This window comes from Delphinus delphis, chromosome 19 (genome assembly GCF_949987515.2).
Source record: "Delphinus delphis chromosome 19, mDelDel1.2, whole genome shotgun sequence".
Classification (NCBI taxonomy): Eukaryota; Metazoa; Chordata; class Mammalia; order Artiodactyla; family Delphinidae; genus Delphinus; species Delphinus delphis.
This window is the reverse complement of record NC_082701.1, coordinates 17,375,009-17,394,717: the sequence shown is the minus strand read 5'-3', so window position 1 is coordinate 17,394,717 and position 19,709 is coordinate 17,375,009. Positions and strand designations below refer to the sequence as shown.

At 41.7% G+C, this 19,709-nt stretch overlaps 1 protein-coding gene across 1 annotated transcript in view; it reads right to left on the bottom strand.

Annotated features, from left to right (window-relative positions):
- The window catches only part of LOC132414563 (leucine-rich repeat-containing protein 37A-like), a 36,311-nt gene that overhangs the window by 11,299 nt on the left and 5,303 nt on the right, over nt 1-19,709 (bottom strand). Inside the window, exons 3-9 of the mRNA XM_059997213.1 lie at nt 16,416-16,534; nt 12,600-14,410; nt 12,076-12,180; nt 7,394-7,443; nt 5,926-5,968; nt 5,702-5,844; nt 5,494-5,592 (exon numbers count right to left, since the gene is read on the bottom strand). Of these exons, the coding sequence (XP_059853196.1) occupies nt 5,494-5,592; nt 5,702-5,844; nt 5,926-5,968; nt 7,394-7,443; nt 12,076-12,180; nt 12,600-14,410; nt 16,416-16,534 (2,370 nt within the window). The remainder of the gene's footprint in view (nt 1-5,493; nt 5,593-5,701; nt 5,845-5,925; nt 5,969-7,393; nt 7,444-12,075; nt 12,181-12,599; nt 14,411-16,415; nt 16,535-19,709) is intronic.

Sequence of the window (19,709 nt, the reverse complement as noted above, 5' to 3'; positions counted from 1 at the left end):
TTACATTGTTTCCAACAAGAATTCTGCTGTCATTGTTATCTTTGTTCCTCTGTATGTAGTGTATAGTTTTTTCCTCTGGCTGCTTTAAAATTTTTCCCTTTATTGCTGGTTTTGAGCAATTTGATTACTTTTTGTGCCTTGGTGTAGTTTTGTCCATGTTTCTTATGCTTAAAGTTCATTGATCTTCTTGACTTTGTGGGTTTACAGTGTTTACCAGTTTGGAAACATTTTGGCAATTATTTCTTCAATGTATTTCTCCTCTCCTTCATGGACTCTAAGTACACATGGAATAGGCCACTTGAAGTTGTTGCACAACTCACTGATGCTCTTTCATTTTTGTTGTTGTTTTGTTTTGTTACTCTTTTTGTTTAATCTTGGATAGTTTCTATTACTATGGTTTAATGTTCACTGACCCTGTCTTCTGCGCTGTCTCTTCTGCCATTAACCTCGTTCAATGTCTTTTTCATTTAGACATTGTTTTTAATCTCTAGAAGCTCAGTTTGGGTCTGTTTTGCATTTTCCATGCCTGTACTAAGATTTTCAGTATTTAGTCTGGGTTTTTTTTTTTTTTTTTTTTTTTTTGCAGTACATGGGCCTCTCACTGTTGTGGCCTCTCCCATTGCGGAGCACAGGTTCTGGACGCGCAGGCTCAGTGGCCATGTTGCACGGGCCAAACCGCTCCGCGGCATGTGGGATCTTCCCGGACTGGGGCACGAACCCGTGTCCCGTGCATCGGCAGGCGGACTCTCAACCCCTGCGCCACCAGGGAAGCCCTAGTCCGGGTTTTTTAACATATGAAATAGTTATAATAACTTTTCTTCGTGTATAATAACTTTTTAAATATTCTTTTCTGCCAATTCTAACATCTGCATAGATTATGGGTTAGTTTTGATTGGTTGCCTTTTCTCCTCAGTATGGGTCATATTTTCTTAATTCTTTGCATGTTTGGCAATTTTTCATATGATAACAGATGTTGTGAGTTTAGTTTATTGTGTGCTATATATATTTATATTCCTGTAAAATGCTTGGGCTTTGTTTTGTGTGAAATTAAGTTACTCAGAACAATTTTATTCTTTTAAGTCTAGCTGTTAAGATTCGTTGGGTAGGAGTCCACGTAGCCTTTAGTCTGGAGCTCATTATTTGCAACTACTGAGACAAGTCCTTTCTGAGTATCATGAGGTTTTCCAGTCTGACTTGTAGGAACAGGTACTATTCCTACAACCCTGTGTGATATCCAGTTATTCTTCTTATTAATCCTTTCTTGTGGTTCTTTTCCTGGCATCAAGTAATTCCTCACACAAATGTACTGACCAATACTGTGTTGAATTCTCAAGAGATCCCTCTGCATATCCCCAGAGTTCGTTGTCTGTGCACTTCTTTTCTCTCTGATACTCTGCTTTGTGAACTCTAGTTACCTTGGTTTTCCCAGACTCTCAGCTCCATTTCCTCAGTCAGGGAGTCCACCAGTCTCAGCCTGGACATCTCTTCCCCATACCATGACCTGGAAACTCTCTCAGAGAAGTAAGTTAGGGCTATTATAGGTATCACTTCATTCATTTTCCATCTCCTGGGGATCACTGAACTGTATTGCCTGAAGTGCAGTTTCTTGAAAACTGTTGTTTCATATGTTCTGCCTGATGCTTTCATTGTTTCAGGTGGGAGGTTAAATTGGTCCTTGTTACTTCATCTTGGCCAGTAGCCAATAACATTCTTTAAATCTGTTTTATTTTCATACAGGGTCCAATTAAAGATTAGTCATTGCATGCCATATCTTTGTTTCCTTTAATCTAGAATATTTCCCTACTATTTTTTTTTTTTGGTCTTTTATGACATTGGCATTTTTGAAGAGTCTAAGTCAGTTGTCTTGTAAATTGTCCCACAATCTGGATTTGTCTGTTTCCTCATTTGATTCAAAGTAAATATTTTGGGGAAGAATACTATATAGGTGATGTATTCTTCATACTTCATCACTTCAGGTGGCCCAGTGCTAAGTTTGATCCCTTGATTAAGGTGGTTTCTTCCATATCTCTCCATTGTGAAGTTATTTTTCCCCTTGGTAATTGATAAATAATATGAGGTCCCATACTTTGGGATCAGTGGAGATCCTACTTTCAAACAACTCTTCACCCAACTGTGCATCAATGATAATCCTTGTCTGAATCGATTATTACATTGATAGTTGTAAAATGACACTTTCCTGATCTATCATTCCTTTTGCATTTATTAGCTGACATTATTCTATAAAGAAGAGCTCCGCCACTTTTCATTTTGAGTATCATTATGAACTCATGTGCTTTTTTCTAAATTAACTATGTTATACCTTATAATGATCATGTTATTCTTTGGAATGTTCCATTTGTCCAGATTTGGCCAATGCGATCTCTATTATTGTTTAACCACATGATGCTTTTTTATTACCAGAATAATTTCTAATATATTACTACTGACATATAGGAACTGAGAAAGGGACTCCAGAAGGTGAGGTCTTATTCAGACTCTTCTTAGAAGTCTGCCTTCTTCCTGTGTACTCTCAACCCAAAGTGAGGCTTTGGAGTTGGTACGAGATACTTCTGAATTAAATTACAGATCAATGTCCCCCAATTCTAATCCCTATTCCCTTTTTTCTAGGCATACCATACCTACTGCCATCCTAATCCTTCTGTTGGGCACCTCTCTCCTCCTCTATATTTATTTACAACAGTCAAGAGCAGCAACTGGCCAACCGGCCCCTATCCTGTTCTCCAGCCCATGAGCCCCAAGAACTCCTTTTTGCACTGGTCTGTGGGGGCCTTGGACTCCCCCTTCTACCTACTCAAGTAACTCTTTTATCACAACTTTAATGACCAGTGTTTCCATTTATAGGATCTTACCTAGGCGTATGGGCTGCTGCCTCTGCCAATTTAAAGATAGTATTGAGGTTGCCTGTAAGACAGTCAAGCTGCGTTGTGACAGTGAATGCCTGACAGACGTGACACCTTGTGGTGAGTCTCAATTGCGGGATAATAAATTGTTAATTTAATTTTTTAATGTTTACTTTTAATCAATGATGATAAATTTTAAAATTAGTGGTGTAATTGCATTGTTTTAATTCATTCATTCAGAGTTCCAGCTCCCTAAGATTCTAAGAGCTACCCCCTTGCTAAAAATCAGATTCTTGGTTACATTATTAAGCTAATATAACTGATCTGCATACATAATGGAACAAGATTAAGGAATGGAAGGGGGAAGGGAATTAACATTAATGGCCACTTTTCCTATGCTGTGCTCTCTGCAAATGAGAACTTATTCACATAGTGAATCACTTGGAATCATGCAGCCCGGGTCCTGTGCTGGCTGAGGCAGGAGGTGGCTAGGTTTGGTGCTGGGCTGAGCTGCAGGGAGCCGAGCGGCACACAGCTGACCCGCAGCGGGGTCAGGAGAGGCCAGGGCCTGAGGAGGGCCGTCTTGCGCAATGGCTGCTCTCACACGTTCTTCTTTACCCTGTCTTTCTGGCACCTCCCTGCTAGTTATCCAAGGATTGGGATCTTTTTTTAAAGAAAAAAAACAACCCAATGGGAATTTTCCACCAGCTTGAAATGGTGGAGAACCCCCTACCAAGACAGGGTACACATTTGTACCTGAGTTTGAGAACTTGGGAGAAAAGTCAGGCCTTGGCTCCACAGTGGAGGGAGGCCCAGTGATCCAAGTATTCTCGCAACCCCAATGACCGTACGTGAGGGGCCAGAAGTAGATGATCCTCTATGGGCAGGAGGTCGAGCATGTTGTAAATAACTGGTACTTGATGAACCAGGAGAGAGAGGGCACCAGAATAAATTGTTATTTGATTTAATGATCTATGCCCCTTGAGAATGGTATGTTTTCCAGTTCCCAGGGACGGATGATACTGGGGAAACAAGGGAGGGAAGCCTCTCTTCATCCTTCTACTCATCCTCCTTTGCCCACATTTCCTCTTGTGGAAGTACTGGCTACATGAGGGATTCTAGTTTCAGCCCTGCTTCTTCTTGCAGGCCCTTGTTATTGGTATATAAATATTCAACTATTTACATTTTAATTCCTTACCACATGGTTAGACTTGGTTATGAATTTATATATTTTAATATGAGAAAAATAAGTATTTTACAAGCAATGCTGAGAAGCCAATATTAGAAAATAACATTTGCAGGTGGCTTGAGGCAGAACAGGGCTCACTCTGGCAGTCTCGTGTGCTGTCTCACTTTCCTCACCCACCTCTGCATCAATCCAATATGCAGCCAGAAGCTTCTCTGCTGGGGCTTTGATGACTTCCCTGGGGTAAGAAGACTAATTGCAAGGCTTTTACTTTTGAAAGGAACAATTATAGTTTCCATTATTTCCTCATTTAGATGAGAATTTTAAATTGTCCCCTATCATTTACCCTGCATCATTATAGAATCTCATCCTCATCAGAAGACTCCCTGTCGTGTAGCTTTTGTGCCATGTTTTCCTTGCGTGTGGCGTTGAGAGGCCTATAGGTTCACTTTGATTGGAACCCCACCCAACCGGCAGAACCTGCTGGGCTGTCTTCCAGGCCCACTGATCCTCTGGGGGACCGTGAACTATCACCCCATGGCTTGCACCGTTCTTCACCTCATATTACTAAACCACCAGCAGTATCTGTGGTCCTTTTGGTAGATTATCAAGTCTTGTTCATTCAGAATTTCTTTTACTCATTAATGTATTTAACTCTCACTGACTTAATAAATGTGATTAATGACTTTCTTTGCAGGAGTGGAAGAGCGTTTGCACCTTCCGCAGGTGGCACTGTCATTATAGAATCACTTGGAATCATGCAGCTCGTGGCCTGTGCAGGCTGGGGCAGGAGGTGGCTAGGTTTGCTGCTGGGCTGAGCTGCAGGGAGCCGAGCGGCACACAGCTGACCCACAGTGGGGTCAGGAGAGGCCAGGGCCTGAGGAGGGCCGTCTTGCGCAATGGCTACTCTCGCACGTTCTTCTTTACCCTGCTTTTCTGGCACCTCCCTGCTAGTTATCCAAGGGTAGGGATTTTTTTTTAAAGAAAAAAAAACCACCCAATGGGAATTTTCCCCCAGTTTGAAGTGGTGGAGAACCCCCTACCAAGACAGGGTACACATTTGATTTAATGACCTATGCCCCTTGAGGATGGTATGTTTTCCAGTTACCAGGGACGGATGATACTGGGCAAACAAGGGAGGGAAGCCCCTCTTCATCCTTCTACTCATCCTCCTTTGCCCACATTTCCTCTTGTGGAAGTACTGGCTACATGAGGGATTCTAGTTTCAGCCCTGCTTCTTCTTGCAGGCCCTTGTTATTGGTATATAAATATTCAACTACTTACATTTTAATTCCTTTACCACATGGTTAAATTTGGTTATGAATTTATACATTTTAATATCAGAAAAATAAGTATTTTTACAGGCTATGCTGAGAAGCCAATATGAGAAGCCATTTTAAGAAGAAAATAACATTTGCAGGTGGCTTGAGTCAGAACAGGGCTCACTCTGTGGCAGTCTCGTGTGCGTTCTCACTTTCCTCACCCGCCTCTTCATCAATCCAATAGGCAGCCAGAAGCTTCTCTGCTGGGGCTTTGATGACTTCCCTGGGGTGAGAAGAGTAATGCCAAGGCTTTTAATTTTGAAAAGAACAATTATAATTTTCATTATTTCCTCATTTTAGATGAGAATTTTAAATTGTCCCCTATCATTTACCCTGCATCCTTATAGAATATCTCATCCTCATCAGAAGACTCCCTGTCGTGTAGCTTTTGTGCCATGTTTTCCATGCATGTGGCGTTGAGGGGCCTATAGGTATCCTTAAGCCAAAGTGGCCGCCTTCTCCCGAAATCGCCCTCCTAGAACACAGAAAGGGAAGTATTAATTCTGCATCTCCCCTGCTTTCTCTGGCCACAGTACTTTACCCTCCTCAAATTTACCTGACTCTCACTTTCCCCTGAGCTTCTCTTACGCCGCAGAAATCTAAAAAAGCCCCTCGGAGGAAAACACACACAGTTAGTGTTACACGTCATTTTTCACCTCTCTCACAATGTGTTATCTCTGGTCTTATTAGGACTAAACGGGTACCTCAGTCCATAATCACAATGAGCAAAAATCACCACAGACCCGGGATCTTGAAATTCATTCCATGCATGCTGGCCTTCCAGAAGTTCTCTGTGTCTGTCCAAAGTGGACCCCCAGTGTCTCCGGGGAGACCACTGCATGTGGCTTAGCATGGAGTATAGGCAGGATTTTCAGCCCCGTTCACCTTTCCTGGCCCTTGGCCAAGTGCCCTCGTGCAGTGAAAACACTGCACAACGGCGCTGGGCAGAAACACGTTACTCTCTAGATGCGCTTCACACCAGTCCGCTTCGCGCTTAGTCGCACATGCAGCATTTGCTGGGGGTGTGGGTGTGGGGAGAAGGTGCTTTTATTTTCCTGGCTGCTCTATCCTATAGGTTGAATCACACCAAGTAAACACGTGAACCCAACAAGCAAAGTTATCTATAGCTCTCTGACTTTCATACTGCAGGGTAGCACTGAGGTGTCAGTGAATTGTGAAATCAGTTTAAAGGCCATGACCAGCAGGGAAACACAAAATACTCTTTCTGAATACAAATAGAATAGAAAAAAAAATCTGAGTGCACAGTAAGTTTGTTTCAGAAACTACTTTTGTCCATATAGTATGTGTCTACTGAATTGTGACAGAAAACCTAGCTCACAAAACAAACAAACAAACAAAAAAACCTAGCTCACAGGCCAAGCACAGTGTGATCAGTAGAGAAGTCATCAGTGGACAGGGACCATCTTCTTTTTCATAATCACTAGCAGTATGACCATGGGGCAAGATATTTTCCCTTTCTTTTTCTCCAGTTCCTTATTCTAAAAGGATGAGACAAACTACAGTCTAAAGTTTCTCCCGGTTAAAATTCTATGAGGTTTGGATAAAGGGAATAGAGAGTAGGGGCCTGAAAAACAGTAGGATGAGAAGGGAAGTTTTCTTGCTACTTTACAGAAGGGGCTCATATGTTCTACCTTTCGTCAGCTTTGAGTGAGGCCAGCCCCTAAATCCCCAACCATGTGGCCCTCCCAACCCCAGAGCCTCCTAGAAGGCCTCTGGCCTGGCCTGATGCCTAGGAACCAGGCGTCAGGCCAGCAGGAACAGGTACAACCAAAACCCCTCCCCGTCCACCCTCTTTCCTTAAAGGACTAGTGAAAGCAGATGAATCTGTGCCAGTCCTGTTCTAACTCAGCTTGGGCTGGGGAGCTAATTCTGCTGATTTCTAAATTAGGTTAAACCATTAGGGTAATTAAACATTCTTCCTGCCTTTGGTGAGGAAATTGAAATAGATGAGTTCTATGTTTTCCTCTAGTTGTAAAATTCTGCTTTCAAAGACCAATATTTACCTTCTGCTTCTTTTTTTATCCTCCTCATTTGCAATTCTATGAGAATAAATCTGTTTTGAAAGAAAACATGATCATGATTATCCATTACAACTATTTCCAAATCCTTATTCATTCCTTTTTACTTTAAATCTTATCTACCCAGTGAGAATGATAACTTTTTTAAGGAAAGGAATTCTACCCTGTTTAAAATTCCTTTGACTCTTCCACAGTACCTAACTTAGGGTCTTGCATGCAGCCGGCGATATATTTTATTGACTGTTTTAGATAACGTTCAACAGATAATTCCTAATAAAAACTCTTAGAAGTAGGAAAAGAAAATAAAAGTATCTGGCAGAAACCTAAGCTTTGTTTTAAAGTCAAGAACAAGAGTAGGATGCCCAATAATTACTGCTACTATTGATCATTGTGGAGGAGGTCTTAATCAGTACGATAAGAAAAACCAAGTATTGGAAACGAAGTATTGGAAAGCAAGAAACAAACGTATTTGCATATGAAACGAGGGACCTAAAAAGACCAAAAGAATCAACAGAAATTTTATTGGAAGTAACATGAGTAAGATAGCTCCATACAAAATCAAGAGATCAACATATAAGCCTCAATAGCTTTCCCATATAACACAAATAACTAACGAAACAACAGAGGAAACATCCCATTTACTATATCCATAAAAATGCATAAAGTACTTAGGAATAAACTTAACCACAAATTTGTAAGACCTATGTGATGAAAATATTAAAACTTTTCAGAAGGACATGAAGAAGAAGTACTTACATGGCATGAGATACCATCCTCCTAGAATGCTGTAAAGAGGTCAGTTCTCCTCAAATGAAACTACAAATTCAATGCAATCCACTTATAGCCAAAATAATTTTTAAATGAAACCTGGCCAGCTGACATTTGGGAGAGAATATATGTAAGAATAGTTATGAAATGTATGCAAAAGAAGGTCAAAGAGTAGGACCTTGCCCTACCAGATATAAAATATGTTACAGAGCAACTAGAATTAAGCAGTGTGATACTGGTACTGGTACAGGACAAGATAACTGGATCACAGAATACAGTCCAGATGAAGAGAGTATATTAGACCAGGGAAGAAAGAATAAACCATTCAGTGAAAGATTTGAAGAGAATTAGATCTTCATGTAGGGGGAAGAAGTTACATCCCCTACCTCAACCACACTAAAAAACAAATACAACAAATTCTAGACAGATTGTAAGAGTACTTGAAGAAAATATTAGAGATGATTTTTTTTTTTTCGGTACGCGCGCCTCTCACTGTTGTGGCCTCTCCCGTTGCAGACCACAGGCTCCGGACACCCAGGCTCAGGGGCCATGGCTCACAGGCCCAGCCGCTCCTCGGCATGTGGGATCCTCGGGGCACGAACCCGTGTCCCCTGCATCGGCAGGCGGACTCTCAACCAGTGCGCCACAAGGGAAGCCCTAGAGATGATTTTTACGTCAAGAGGTGACAAAGGCCTGGCTAACAAAACCCACCCCACCTGAGCCATGAGGAGAGGACAGGCAGATACGGTGGCAGACTATCAACACACCTCCTACTCTTCACAGCCCTTGCCCCACTTTCCCCTGGACTGTTTGTCTTCTTCTTGTTGACTCATGAAACTCTTGGGAGTTCCCTGGTGGTCCAGTGGTTAGGGCTTGGCTCTTTCACTGCTGTGGCCCGAGGTTCAATCCCTGGTCAGGGAACTAAGATCCCGCAAGCTGCACAGCATGGCCAAATCCCGCCACCTCCAAACAAACAACTCTTCTTCATAGTAAAGAAATACTGGCTTTCATTAAATTTCAGTGTTTCAGATCTTTACAGTGTTTTTTGTCTCTAAGGAGACAAGACAAAAGAGTGGAGTAGGGAGCACAAGCTTTGCAGTCAGGTGAAACTGGCTTCTGCTTTTGGTTTGGCCACTGGGCCCTCACACTGATCTCCTTCATCTATGAAGGAGGGATAGTAATATCATCCTCACAGGACTGTGGGCATTAAATCAGACAATATATGGAAAACTCTTCATCTTACGCTTGGCATGAATCAGTGCTAAGCTGGTGTCACAGACAAGATGGTGGAATGTATCAAAGGCTCTGCTTGTGGCATCAGGCTCTGAAGGCTCTTTCCCACCATAAGATTATAAAAATATTGCTTTTATTTTCCTCTAATACCTTTATGTGGTCTTTCTTCACATTTATGGAAATACGTTTATTTAAGATGAAAAATGGGGATCTGCTATTATTTACCCCCAAGGAGTTAGGCAGCTATTCTATCACCATTTATTCATTTTCTTCCACTGATTGGAATATTGAAACGTGACGTTTCAAAAGTTAAGAACACATGGGTCTACTGCTGGACTCTATGCTACTTCAAATAAATATTCGGCTACATTATTCCTCACTGTGGAATTGACATGATGCCTCATCTCTGTTCCGTTGAACCCCATTATTGTCTACCATAGGAAGAACACTGCATGGCCCCTGTCCTCAAAAAACTTATCACATAAGTGGGGAGAGGAAATAACGGTTAGGACTCCTCGCTTTCACTGCCGAGGGTACAGGTTCAATTCCTACTTGGGGAACGAAGATCCCGCAGGCCAAAACAAAACAAAACAAAACAAATGTAAGGTTAAACTACCTAGAAGTTAAAAACAATAAAAAGGGGACTTTCCAGAAATTCTAAAAAGGCAAGAGGCCATATGCCACCTGGAGATACAGAGGGTACAGTCTGGGCAATGGCCAATGACTAGCAAGCTGACCCCATGCCAGTCCCCAGCCTCCTGAAATCATACTCTTCCTCACCAAGAGAGAACTCACGTCTTCCTGTTGTGGCGGTCGCACTTTATCAATATCACAGGATTGATCAAAAATCAGAATGCCAAATTATTACTTGACAATGAGAAATACATCTCTTCTACACACAGGGCATCCGTGTCTGCACAATGAGAGAATTGCCTTCTGTGGGACAGGCCTCCGTGGCACTCTAAAGCACAATCACACGATCGAAGGCTACGTGGTGAGAACAGAATTAGAAAAGGAATCAGCTGAATCGAGAATTTAATGGGAAGGCCTGAGGTAGCTGGATCCGTCCATCTCCTCAACAGGCACAGCCTGGCTAGGGGGCCTGACTCGTCAGTTATGCTGCCTAAGGTGCCATCTCTACTCTCGGGCAATGTGAGGATGGGCACTGCCCATGTTTGTCTCTCCTCACCTTTTCTATGCTTTCACTACTGCCCAACTCTCCTGCAGATAGACACATTTCTCGTTAGAAGTTAGTACATCATGTCAGGTTGTATTCAAGTCTGATAGGGCGGCAAGCCATTGGTCCTTACGGACCTCTGCTCAGCTCCATGATGTGCTAACTTTGGTGTTTCTCTCTTGGGGGGCTGCCTTTTGAAAAACTGCTTACCACTTTTGTGAGTTCTGAGGGGAGGGACCGCTTTGCTATGGCCCCTAAGAAATGGTGACAAACCTCACAGGACTAGGATCAGGAGGGCTGCAGTATTCAGGGAAGGCTTTACGAAGACAGATATCTGAACTTGAGTTGGCTTTTCAGGGATTCATAGGACTTCCACAGGCAAAGCAAAATAAAGGAATTTTAGATGGGCAAAGGCACAGACCAAAGTAGGAATGGGTATGGTGTAACGAGCGTATAGTGAGGAGCCGCTTTGGCTGGAATGGAGGGAGGCCATTACAAGAGAAAAGGTAAATAAAGTAGGTTGGATTCGAAGGGTAGAATCAAGATTGTCAGCTTATTAAAACCACTCTTTTAATGTTAGCAACTGCCTGTGGGGAAAAGTAATAAACCATTGTGTAACCGAACAAAAGGTAAACAGGCTACCTCCAGGAATAGGCTACTATAAATATGACATACTTTAGGGTAGCCTGCTGCAGGATTTTACTTGCAGTGGTTTAATGGAACCTATCTACACAGTTCCTAATACACCGGAGAAGAAAGATGCTAAGTAAACCTAAGGAATTGCAAAGATCCCACTTTTATCGTTTAGGCATGTCCTTTTACCTCTCCCAGGGTGACTGATAGCTCCATGACTTTGGAGATCGTATATCTCTCATCATTTCAGCCAACAAGGAAAGAAATCAAAAGTAGAATGAGAGTGACTGCTGAGTACATCAAATCAGCATCGTTTTCTGAGTTGAAGGAATTTTACTATCATGTCAACTCTGGCCTTCCTATAAACTTAACTTGTCAAAATAGTCCAATGGCTTGTTATCATGGATCCAATTCCATAGAGATTTCCTGGGAGTGGAGTTCCTTTAAAAATCCTGTGGGGACTTCCCTGGTGGCGCAGTGATTAAGAATCCGCCTGTCAGTGCAGGGGACACGGGTTCGATCCTTGGTCTCGGAAGGTCCCACATGCTACGGAGCAACTAAGTCCCTGCGCCGCAACTCCTGAGCCTACACGCCAAGAGCCCGTACTCCACAACAAGAGAAGCCACCTCAGTGAGAAGCCCATGAACTGCAATGAAGCCCCAACGCAGCCCCCCTGAAAAAAAACAAAAACAAAACAAAAATACAAAAAAACATCCTAGGAATATACTTTTCAGTAAAAGAACAAAGTGTATGTCAGTCCTTATGACTAAAGAGAAGAATCAAGTAGTAGTAGGTGGAAAGGTGGATTTGATTCTCAGTTTGTGGGTTCTGAATCTGAATTAAGTATTGTCCTTACCTGAACGAGACAGAGAATTGTAACCCAAATCGTCACTACTGCAGATATGGATATTGCCAAGATGAGTCTGTTCTTATAGCCATATGCTGGTTCTTCTTTTGTGAGCTAAAAAAACAAATAACAACTTTTTAAAAACAAGGAGATAAAGGGATGAAAACTTACTATTCTTAAACCTATTCTAAACGCTAGCTAACTATTCTTAAACTACCATAAAACCCAATCCTTTCAGGCGAGTAGCTTCTATAAGAACAAGCCAATTGTAATGTTAATCTTATCATTAGCATTTTCTTCTACAATTTATTTATCTACACCTTATTTATCTTGTGTTATGCATTTTCTCGTCTTCCTTAGGAAGAGTGGCACACTGTTTAAATGAGCAAAGTGGGAGATCACTGTCTTAGCCCGTTTCATGGCTGAAGATAAGATAGAGACTAGGAACCCGTGGCATTCCTGCTTGGGCACGTTAATGGCGTGTCCTAAACTGAGTAAAAGTCCAGCTCCCATGTGTCAGGGGTTACCCTCACCTCACTTGACTCCTGCCCTTTCTGCTCACTCTGGGCTTCTGTGCTCTCACTGATGTAGTTGTCAGCTTTCCACTGGTCCGTATCCCCCTCCGCTTCGGACACATTTACTTCTTGCTGCTTGCTGAGAAGCTTCATCAGGAGGCCTGTTCTAGAGATGAGGTTGGCACAGGCCGGCTGCACGTGGGTCTCCAAGCAGTTCATTTTTAAAGTCTGGATAACATGAGAAATGAGCCTTCGCACGTCATTGTTGGGGATGAGGGACCGTAGCTGCTGGTTTAGCTGAGTTTCAACTTGATCACCCGGGGATGTGAGCCCTGGGAAAGCGAAACCTGTGGGCTTGGAGGATAATTCAGTGCCCGTGTTGTGGTACTCCCATCGTGTTGCATTGGTGTGTTGAACAGTTGGCATACTGTTGTCTGCTGCAACAGTAGAATGTGCAGTGGACACGTTCCTATGGGTAGTGTTTCCAGGGCCGGTTCCTCCTGGCAGAGTAGAGTTTCCTGTAGAAATAATTTCTTCAGAAACATTTTGTGCAGTATTGTTTTCTGAAGTAGTGTTTTCTGTAGAAGGGTCTGAAAGAGAAAATAATTCTGGAAAAGGCTTTTCCTGAGAAGTCACTTCTCCTGAAGATGAAACAGCCTCTCGTGGAGGGGAATTTATGAGACTCCTCAGTACAGAGAACGGAGGGCTTGCAAGCATCATTCTAGTGAGTGAACTTTTCTTTCTGAACTTTCCACTCCTTTTGCCTTTGGGTTTTCTGTGGACCCGATGAGACCTAATTTTATGGAAGATGTATTTTTTTCCAGAATGTGAGATTAGTTCGAAGTCCTTAATGTTTCTAGTTCTAGCCTTCGCATCCTCTAAAACATGAAGAGTGTTGGATAAGTCTTTTGATGTGCTTTTAACCTCAGATGGGGATTTTGGAGGGATGGAGGCAGAAGGCCTGCCCTTGAAGTACTGTTTCCAGGAAGAGGAGCCTGCTGCCTTGTGTTCCTTTATGAATGAAGACTCTGCATTGGAGGACTTTCCCACCAGCTTCCTGGGACTCTGAACCATGAGAAGCTGTTTCAGCTTTCTTGGGGATGGCCTCCTGAGCCTTCTTTCTTCAGCAGTGTTCACCTCAGATGGCTGGGCATTCTGTTTCCCCCTGACGCTCTCATCTCCCACTGCTTTGAGGTGCATTTTCTGTATGCCCCTTGGGCCCTTGAGGACCCTGTTCACTCTCAGCAGCCTTTCCTCTGTACTCTCAGTGTTTGCGAGGCTGTCTTTCTGTGGTTGGGCAGTTTGCAATTTCTTTTGAAAGATGTAGCTTTTAAACGTGGCACTTGAAATGTTGGAACGCGTACGCGTGGCAGGTTTTTCTTCCTTTTTAACCTCATCAATTTTTTCTTGAGTTTCTGCAGCTAACAAATCTTCCGCAAAATGGAGTTTCCTCAATTTGTTTTTATTAGTTGAAGTGTTGGGTACAGGTGTAACAAAAGGGCTCCTTGTATTGCCTTTCAAAAGGCCCTGCGGCATATCTCCATCTTTTGTATTCGAAAACAGAAGCTGAATGAATGGTAATAATGTTGCTTCCACATCTCCGAGATTTCCCTCTGAGGTATAAGGCAGTATGTCATTTAGTGTACTGATAATATCACTTTTATTCTTAAAGTCCAGCTGCTCATTCATGAAGCCTGACAAGCTGACAGCACTTTTATCTGACGACGCCCTCTCGGACTCAATAGTCAGCTCAGTGGTGGTGTTCTTTTTCCGGGCTTGTAACACCTTCATCAACGATCCTTCTGCATTCCCTATAGATGTTTCTTCATCTGTCAAAAAAGAAGGGACTGTTTTTGATCATTGAACACTGATGGGACAGCTTTTTGTCAGTCCACAGCCAAATAAATTAGGAATCAGTCAAAGTTTGAGTGCCACTGAGGAGTAAAAGAAACCCACACTTAAGCCTATGACTGGCAACAACAAAATGTGAAAAAGATATCTCTTGAAAAAGTGGCTATCTACTCAGAAAATTCTGTAGCGTGAAATATAGTAACTATGTTCAGGATTACTCCACTGGTTCCCAGGGGCCAGTACTCAAGAAAAGGCAAGGCTGGAAGACAAATATTCCCCTACTCAGCTGGACTCTCTGCAGATCTACTGTGACTCCTCACATTCATATACCCCATTCTGTCCTGCCTCAGAGGCAGGAGTGTGAGGCTTCCTCTCTCCACCTCTTCAGTGTGCTTGTGTTCTTGGTGCTATCACAGATGACCACGACAACAACCGCCGCTAACAGGTCGTCATCTGGACATGTCCTTCTCCACCCGCCCACCGAGTCCTTTGCTCAGTCCCTGCTTCCATATATCCCAGCACCCATAACACAAGGATCTATACAGAAAAAACCACTATGTACACCCTGTCTCTTTGGTAAAGTTTGGGCAGGGATCTGGGGTATAAATTCAGAGATTTGCCAGATTATATGCCAATGTGGAATGTTCAACAAATCAATGGAATAATACTTGAGGTCTTCAACTGCAGAAGGGAACAAGCAACTTCTGTCAGATGGCTACTTTGCTTTCATTTCATTTTACTTCTAATATTTCCAGCTTTACTTGGGGAACCGTCCAAAGCTTCTGACTGTGTGAAGGCAATGTGTACCATTGTGCAGGTGGGCTTCTCTTCCAAAAGGATTAAAAGTAGTTTTGGTGAGGGTCAGAGGAGGAGGGGAGGGTCATGAGAAAGGAGGAGCATGGGCTTGCAGAGAGCCCCAAACTGGGGACAGGAGATCGGGGCACTAGGGTCATAGCACTTAACACCTCTGATCTTGTTTTTTCTCACCTGTAAAAGGAGAGTAAAAATGCCTTTTCTGCCCACATCTGGGGGAGAAGGGAGTAATATAATTAGTAAAGTTGTCTGGGGGAGTTCCCTGGTGGTCTGGTGGTTAGGACCCGGCACTTTCCCTGCTGTGGCCGGGTTCAATCCCTGGTTTGGGGAACTAAGATCCCACAAGCTGTGTGGCACAGCCAGAAAAAATAAAAACCGTGTTGAAAAATCAGCAATTTTGCCTTTATATAAGGTGCAAAGTGTTATTTGTATGATGTGCTCTAGATCACTGAAAGAGACTTGTATTCAAGCTACCTGGGCATGAAAGTACATTTTGGAAGTCATCAACTTAGTACCAATAAATCTAATATATAGAAAAATAGTTGAAACCCCCTGAGTGTTTTGTGGATAGAAAAGCTTGAGATTCAGAGCAAGCTCAGAGCTAGACAGTCTAAGAATAAACTAGCTCTCCCGTCCATTAGAAGGGCTAGGTAGCAGCTTCTGGTTATGGAACCAGAAAATCTCAGGCTCCAAATAGCATCACTTGTACTGTTTAAAAAATTGCAGAAACACACAAAATAAACAAAAATATATTTACACCTCTCCTATGACACAAAGAGTACCTGAGACTTAATGTATATAAAATCAGTTTACAAAATGTGATGCGCTATATGAATAAGTTCTCATTTGCAGAGAGCACAGCATAGGATATGTGGTCATTAATATGAATTCCCTTCCCCCTTCCATTCCTTTCTCTTGTTCCTTTATGTATGCGGATCAGGTACATTACTAAGCTAACAATGTTCCTGAGCTATTACTAGCTTAATAATGTAACCAAGAATCTGATTTTTAGCAAGGGGGTAGTTCTTAGAAACTTAGGGATCTGGAACTCTGAATGAATGAATTAAAATAATGCAATTACATCATTAATTTTAAAATCTATCATCCTTGATTAAAAATAAACATTAAAAAATTAAATTAAAAATGTATTATCCCGCAATTGAGACTCACCACAAGGTGTCACGTCTGTCAGGCATTCACTGTCACAACGCAGCTTGACTGTCTTACAGGCAACCTCAATAGTATTTTTAAATTGGCAGAGGCAGCAGCCCATACGGCTAGGTAAGATCCTATAAATGGAAACACTGGTCATTAAAGTTGTGATAAAAGAGTTACTTGAGTAGGTAGAAGGGGGAGTCCAAGGCCCCCACAGACCAGTGCAAAAAGGAGTTCTTGGGGCTCATGGGCTGGAGAACAGGATAGGGGCCGGTTGGCCAGTTGCTGCTCTTGACTGTTGTAAATAAATATAGTGGAGGAGAGAGGTGCCCAACAGAAGGATTAGGATGGCAGTAGGTATGGTATGCCTAGAAAAAAGGGAATAGGGATTAGAATTGGGGGACATTGATCTGTAATTTAATTCAGAAGTATCTCGTACCAACCTCAAAGCCTCACTTTGGGTTGAGAGTACACAGGAAGAAGGCAGACTTCTAAGAAGAGTCTGAATAAGGCCGTACTTTCTGGAGTCCCTTTCTCAGTTCCTATTTGTCAGTATAAGATATTAGAAATTATTCTAGTAATAAAAAAGCATCGTGTGCTTAAACAATAACAGATATCACATTGGCCAAATCTAGACAAATGGAACATTCCAAAGAATAACATGATCATTATAATAAGGTATAACATAGTTAATTTAGAAAAAAGCACATGAGTTCATAATGATACTCAAAATGAAAAGTGGGGAGCTCTTCTCTATAGAATCATGTCAACTAATAAATGCAAAAGGAATGATAGATTAGGAAAGTGTCATTTTGCAAGTATCAATGTAATAATCGATTCAGACAAGGATTATCATTGATGCACAGTTGGGTGAAGAGTTGTTTGAAAGTAGGATCTCCACTGATCCCAAAGTATGGGACCTCATATTATTTATCAATTACCAAGGGGAAAAATAACTTCACAATGGAGAGATATGGAAGAAACCACCTTAATCAAGGGATCAAACTTAGCACTGGGCCACCTGAAGTGATGAAGTATGAAGAATACATCACCTATATAGTATTCTTCCCCAAAATATTTACTTTGAATCAAATGAGGAAACAGACAAATCCAGATTGTGGGGCAGTTTACAAGACAACTGGCTTAGACTCTTCAAAAATGCCAATGTCATAAAAGACCAAAAAAAAAAAAAAAAGAATAGCAGGGAAATATTCTAGATTAAAGGAAACAAAGACATGACATGCAATGCCTAATCTTTAATTGGATCCTGTATAAAAATAAAACAGACTTAAAAAACATTATTGGCTACTGGCCAAGATGAAGTAACAAGGACCAATTTAACCTCCCACCTGAAACAATGAAAGCATCAGGCAGAACATATGAAACAACAGTTTTCAAGAAACTGGACCTCAGGCAATACAGTTCAGTGATCCCCAGGAGATGGAAAATAAATGAAGTGATACCTATAATAGCCCTAACTTACTTCTCTGAGAGTTTCCAGGTCATGGTACAGGGAAGAGAAGTCCAGGCCGAGACTGGTGTACTCCCTGACTGAGGAAATGGAGCTGAGGGTCTGGGAAAACCAAGGTAACTAGAGTTCACAAAGCAGAGTATCAGAGAGAAAAGAAGTGCACAGACAACGAACTCTGGGGATATGCAGAGGGATCTCTTGAGAATTCAACACAGTATTGGTCAGTACATTTGTGTGAGGAATTACTTGATGCCAGGAAAAGAACCACATGAAAGCATTAATAATAAGAATAACTGGTTATCACACAGGGTTGTAGGAATAGTACCTGTTCCTACAAGTCAGACTGGAAAACCTCATGATACTCAGAAAGGACTTGTCTCAGTAGTTGCAAATAATGAGCTCCAGACTAAAGGCTACGTGAACTGCTACCCAACGAATCTTAACAGCTAGACTTAAAAGAATAAAATTGTGCTGAGTAACTTAATTTCAGACAAAACAAAGCCCAAGCATTTTACAGGAATATAAATATATATCGCACACAATAAACTAAACTCACAACATCTGTTATCATATGAAAAATTGCCAAGCGTGCAAAGAAGTAGGAAAATATGACTCATACTGAGGAGAAAAGGCAACCAATCAAAACTAACCCATAGCCTATACAGATGTTAGAATTGGTAGAAAAGAACATTTAAAAAGGTGTTATACATGGGGCTCTCTTGAGCCTGCGCATCCGGACTCTGTGGTCCGCCACGAGAAAGGCCAAAACAGTGAGCGGCCCACGTACCACACACAGACACAAAAAAGTTATTATACATGAAGAAAAGTTATTAGAACTATATTTCACTTGTTAAGAAACCCAGACTAAACACTGAAAATGTTAAGTAGAGGCACGGAAAATGTAAAACAGACCCAAATTGAGCTTCTAGAGATTACAAAGTCTAAATGAAAAAGACATTGAATGAGGTTAATGGCAGATTAGACACTGCAGAAGAAAGGGTCAGTGAACGTTAAGGCACAGTAATAGAAACTATCCAAAATGAAACAAAACGTGTAACAAAATAAAACAACAACAAAAATGAATAGAGCATCAGCGAATTGTGCAACAACTTCAAGTGGTCTAATACATGTGTACTTAGAGTCCATGAAGGAGAGGAGAAATACAAAAAATTGAAGAAATAATACCCAAAATTTTTCTACATTGGTAAACACTATAAACCCACAAAGTCAAGAAGATCAATGAACGTTAAGCATAAGAAACATGGACAAAATGACACCAAGGCACAAAAAATAATCAAATTGCTCAAAACCAGCAATAAAGAAAAAAGTTAAAAGCAGCCAGAGGAAAAACCTATACAGTACATACAGAGGAACAAAGATAACAATGACAGCAGAATTCTTGTTGGAAACAATGTAAACGAGAACTCAGTGGAATAACATCTTTAAAATAGTGAATTAATTCTATCAAGCTAGAATTTGTACCCACATCTGTCATAACAAAAGCAAAATAAAGACTATCTCAGACATACAAAAGCTGAAAGAATTCATTACTAGTAGACTTTCCCTATAAGAAATGTTAAAAGAAGTATTTTTAAGCAGAAGGAAAATGTCACCAGATTGCAATATGTATCTATACAAAAGATTAAGAATACTGGAATTGGGACTTCCCTGGTGGTTCAGTGGTTAAGAATCTGCCTGCCATTGCAGGGGACACGGCTTCGATTCCTTGTCAGGGAAGATCCCACATGCCGCAGAGCAACTAGCCCGTACACCACAACTACTGAGCCTGCACTCTAGAGCCTGTGTGCCACAACTGCTGAACTAAGGATATGACCACA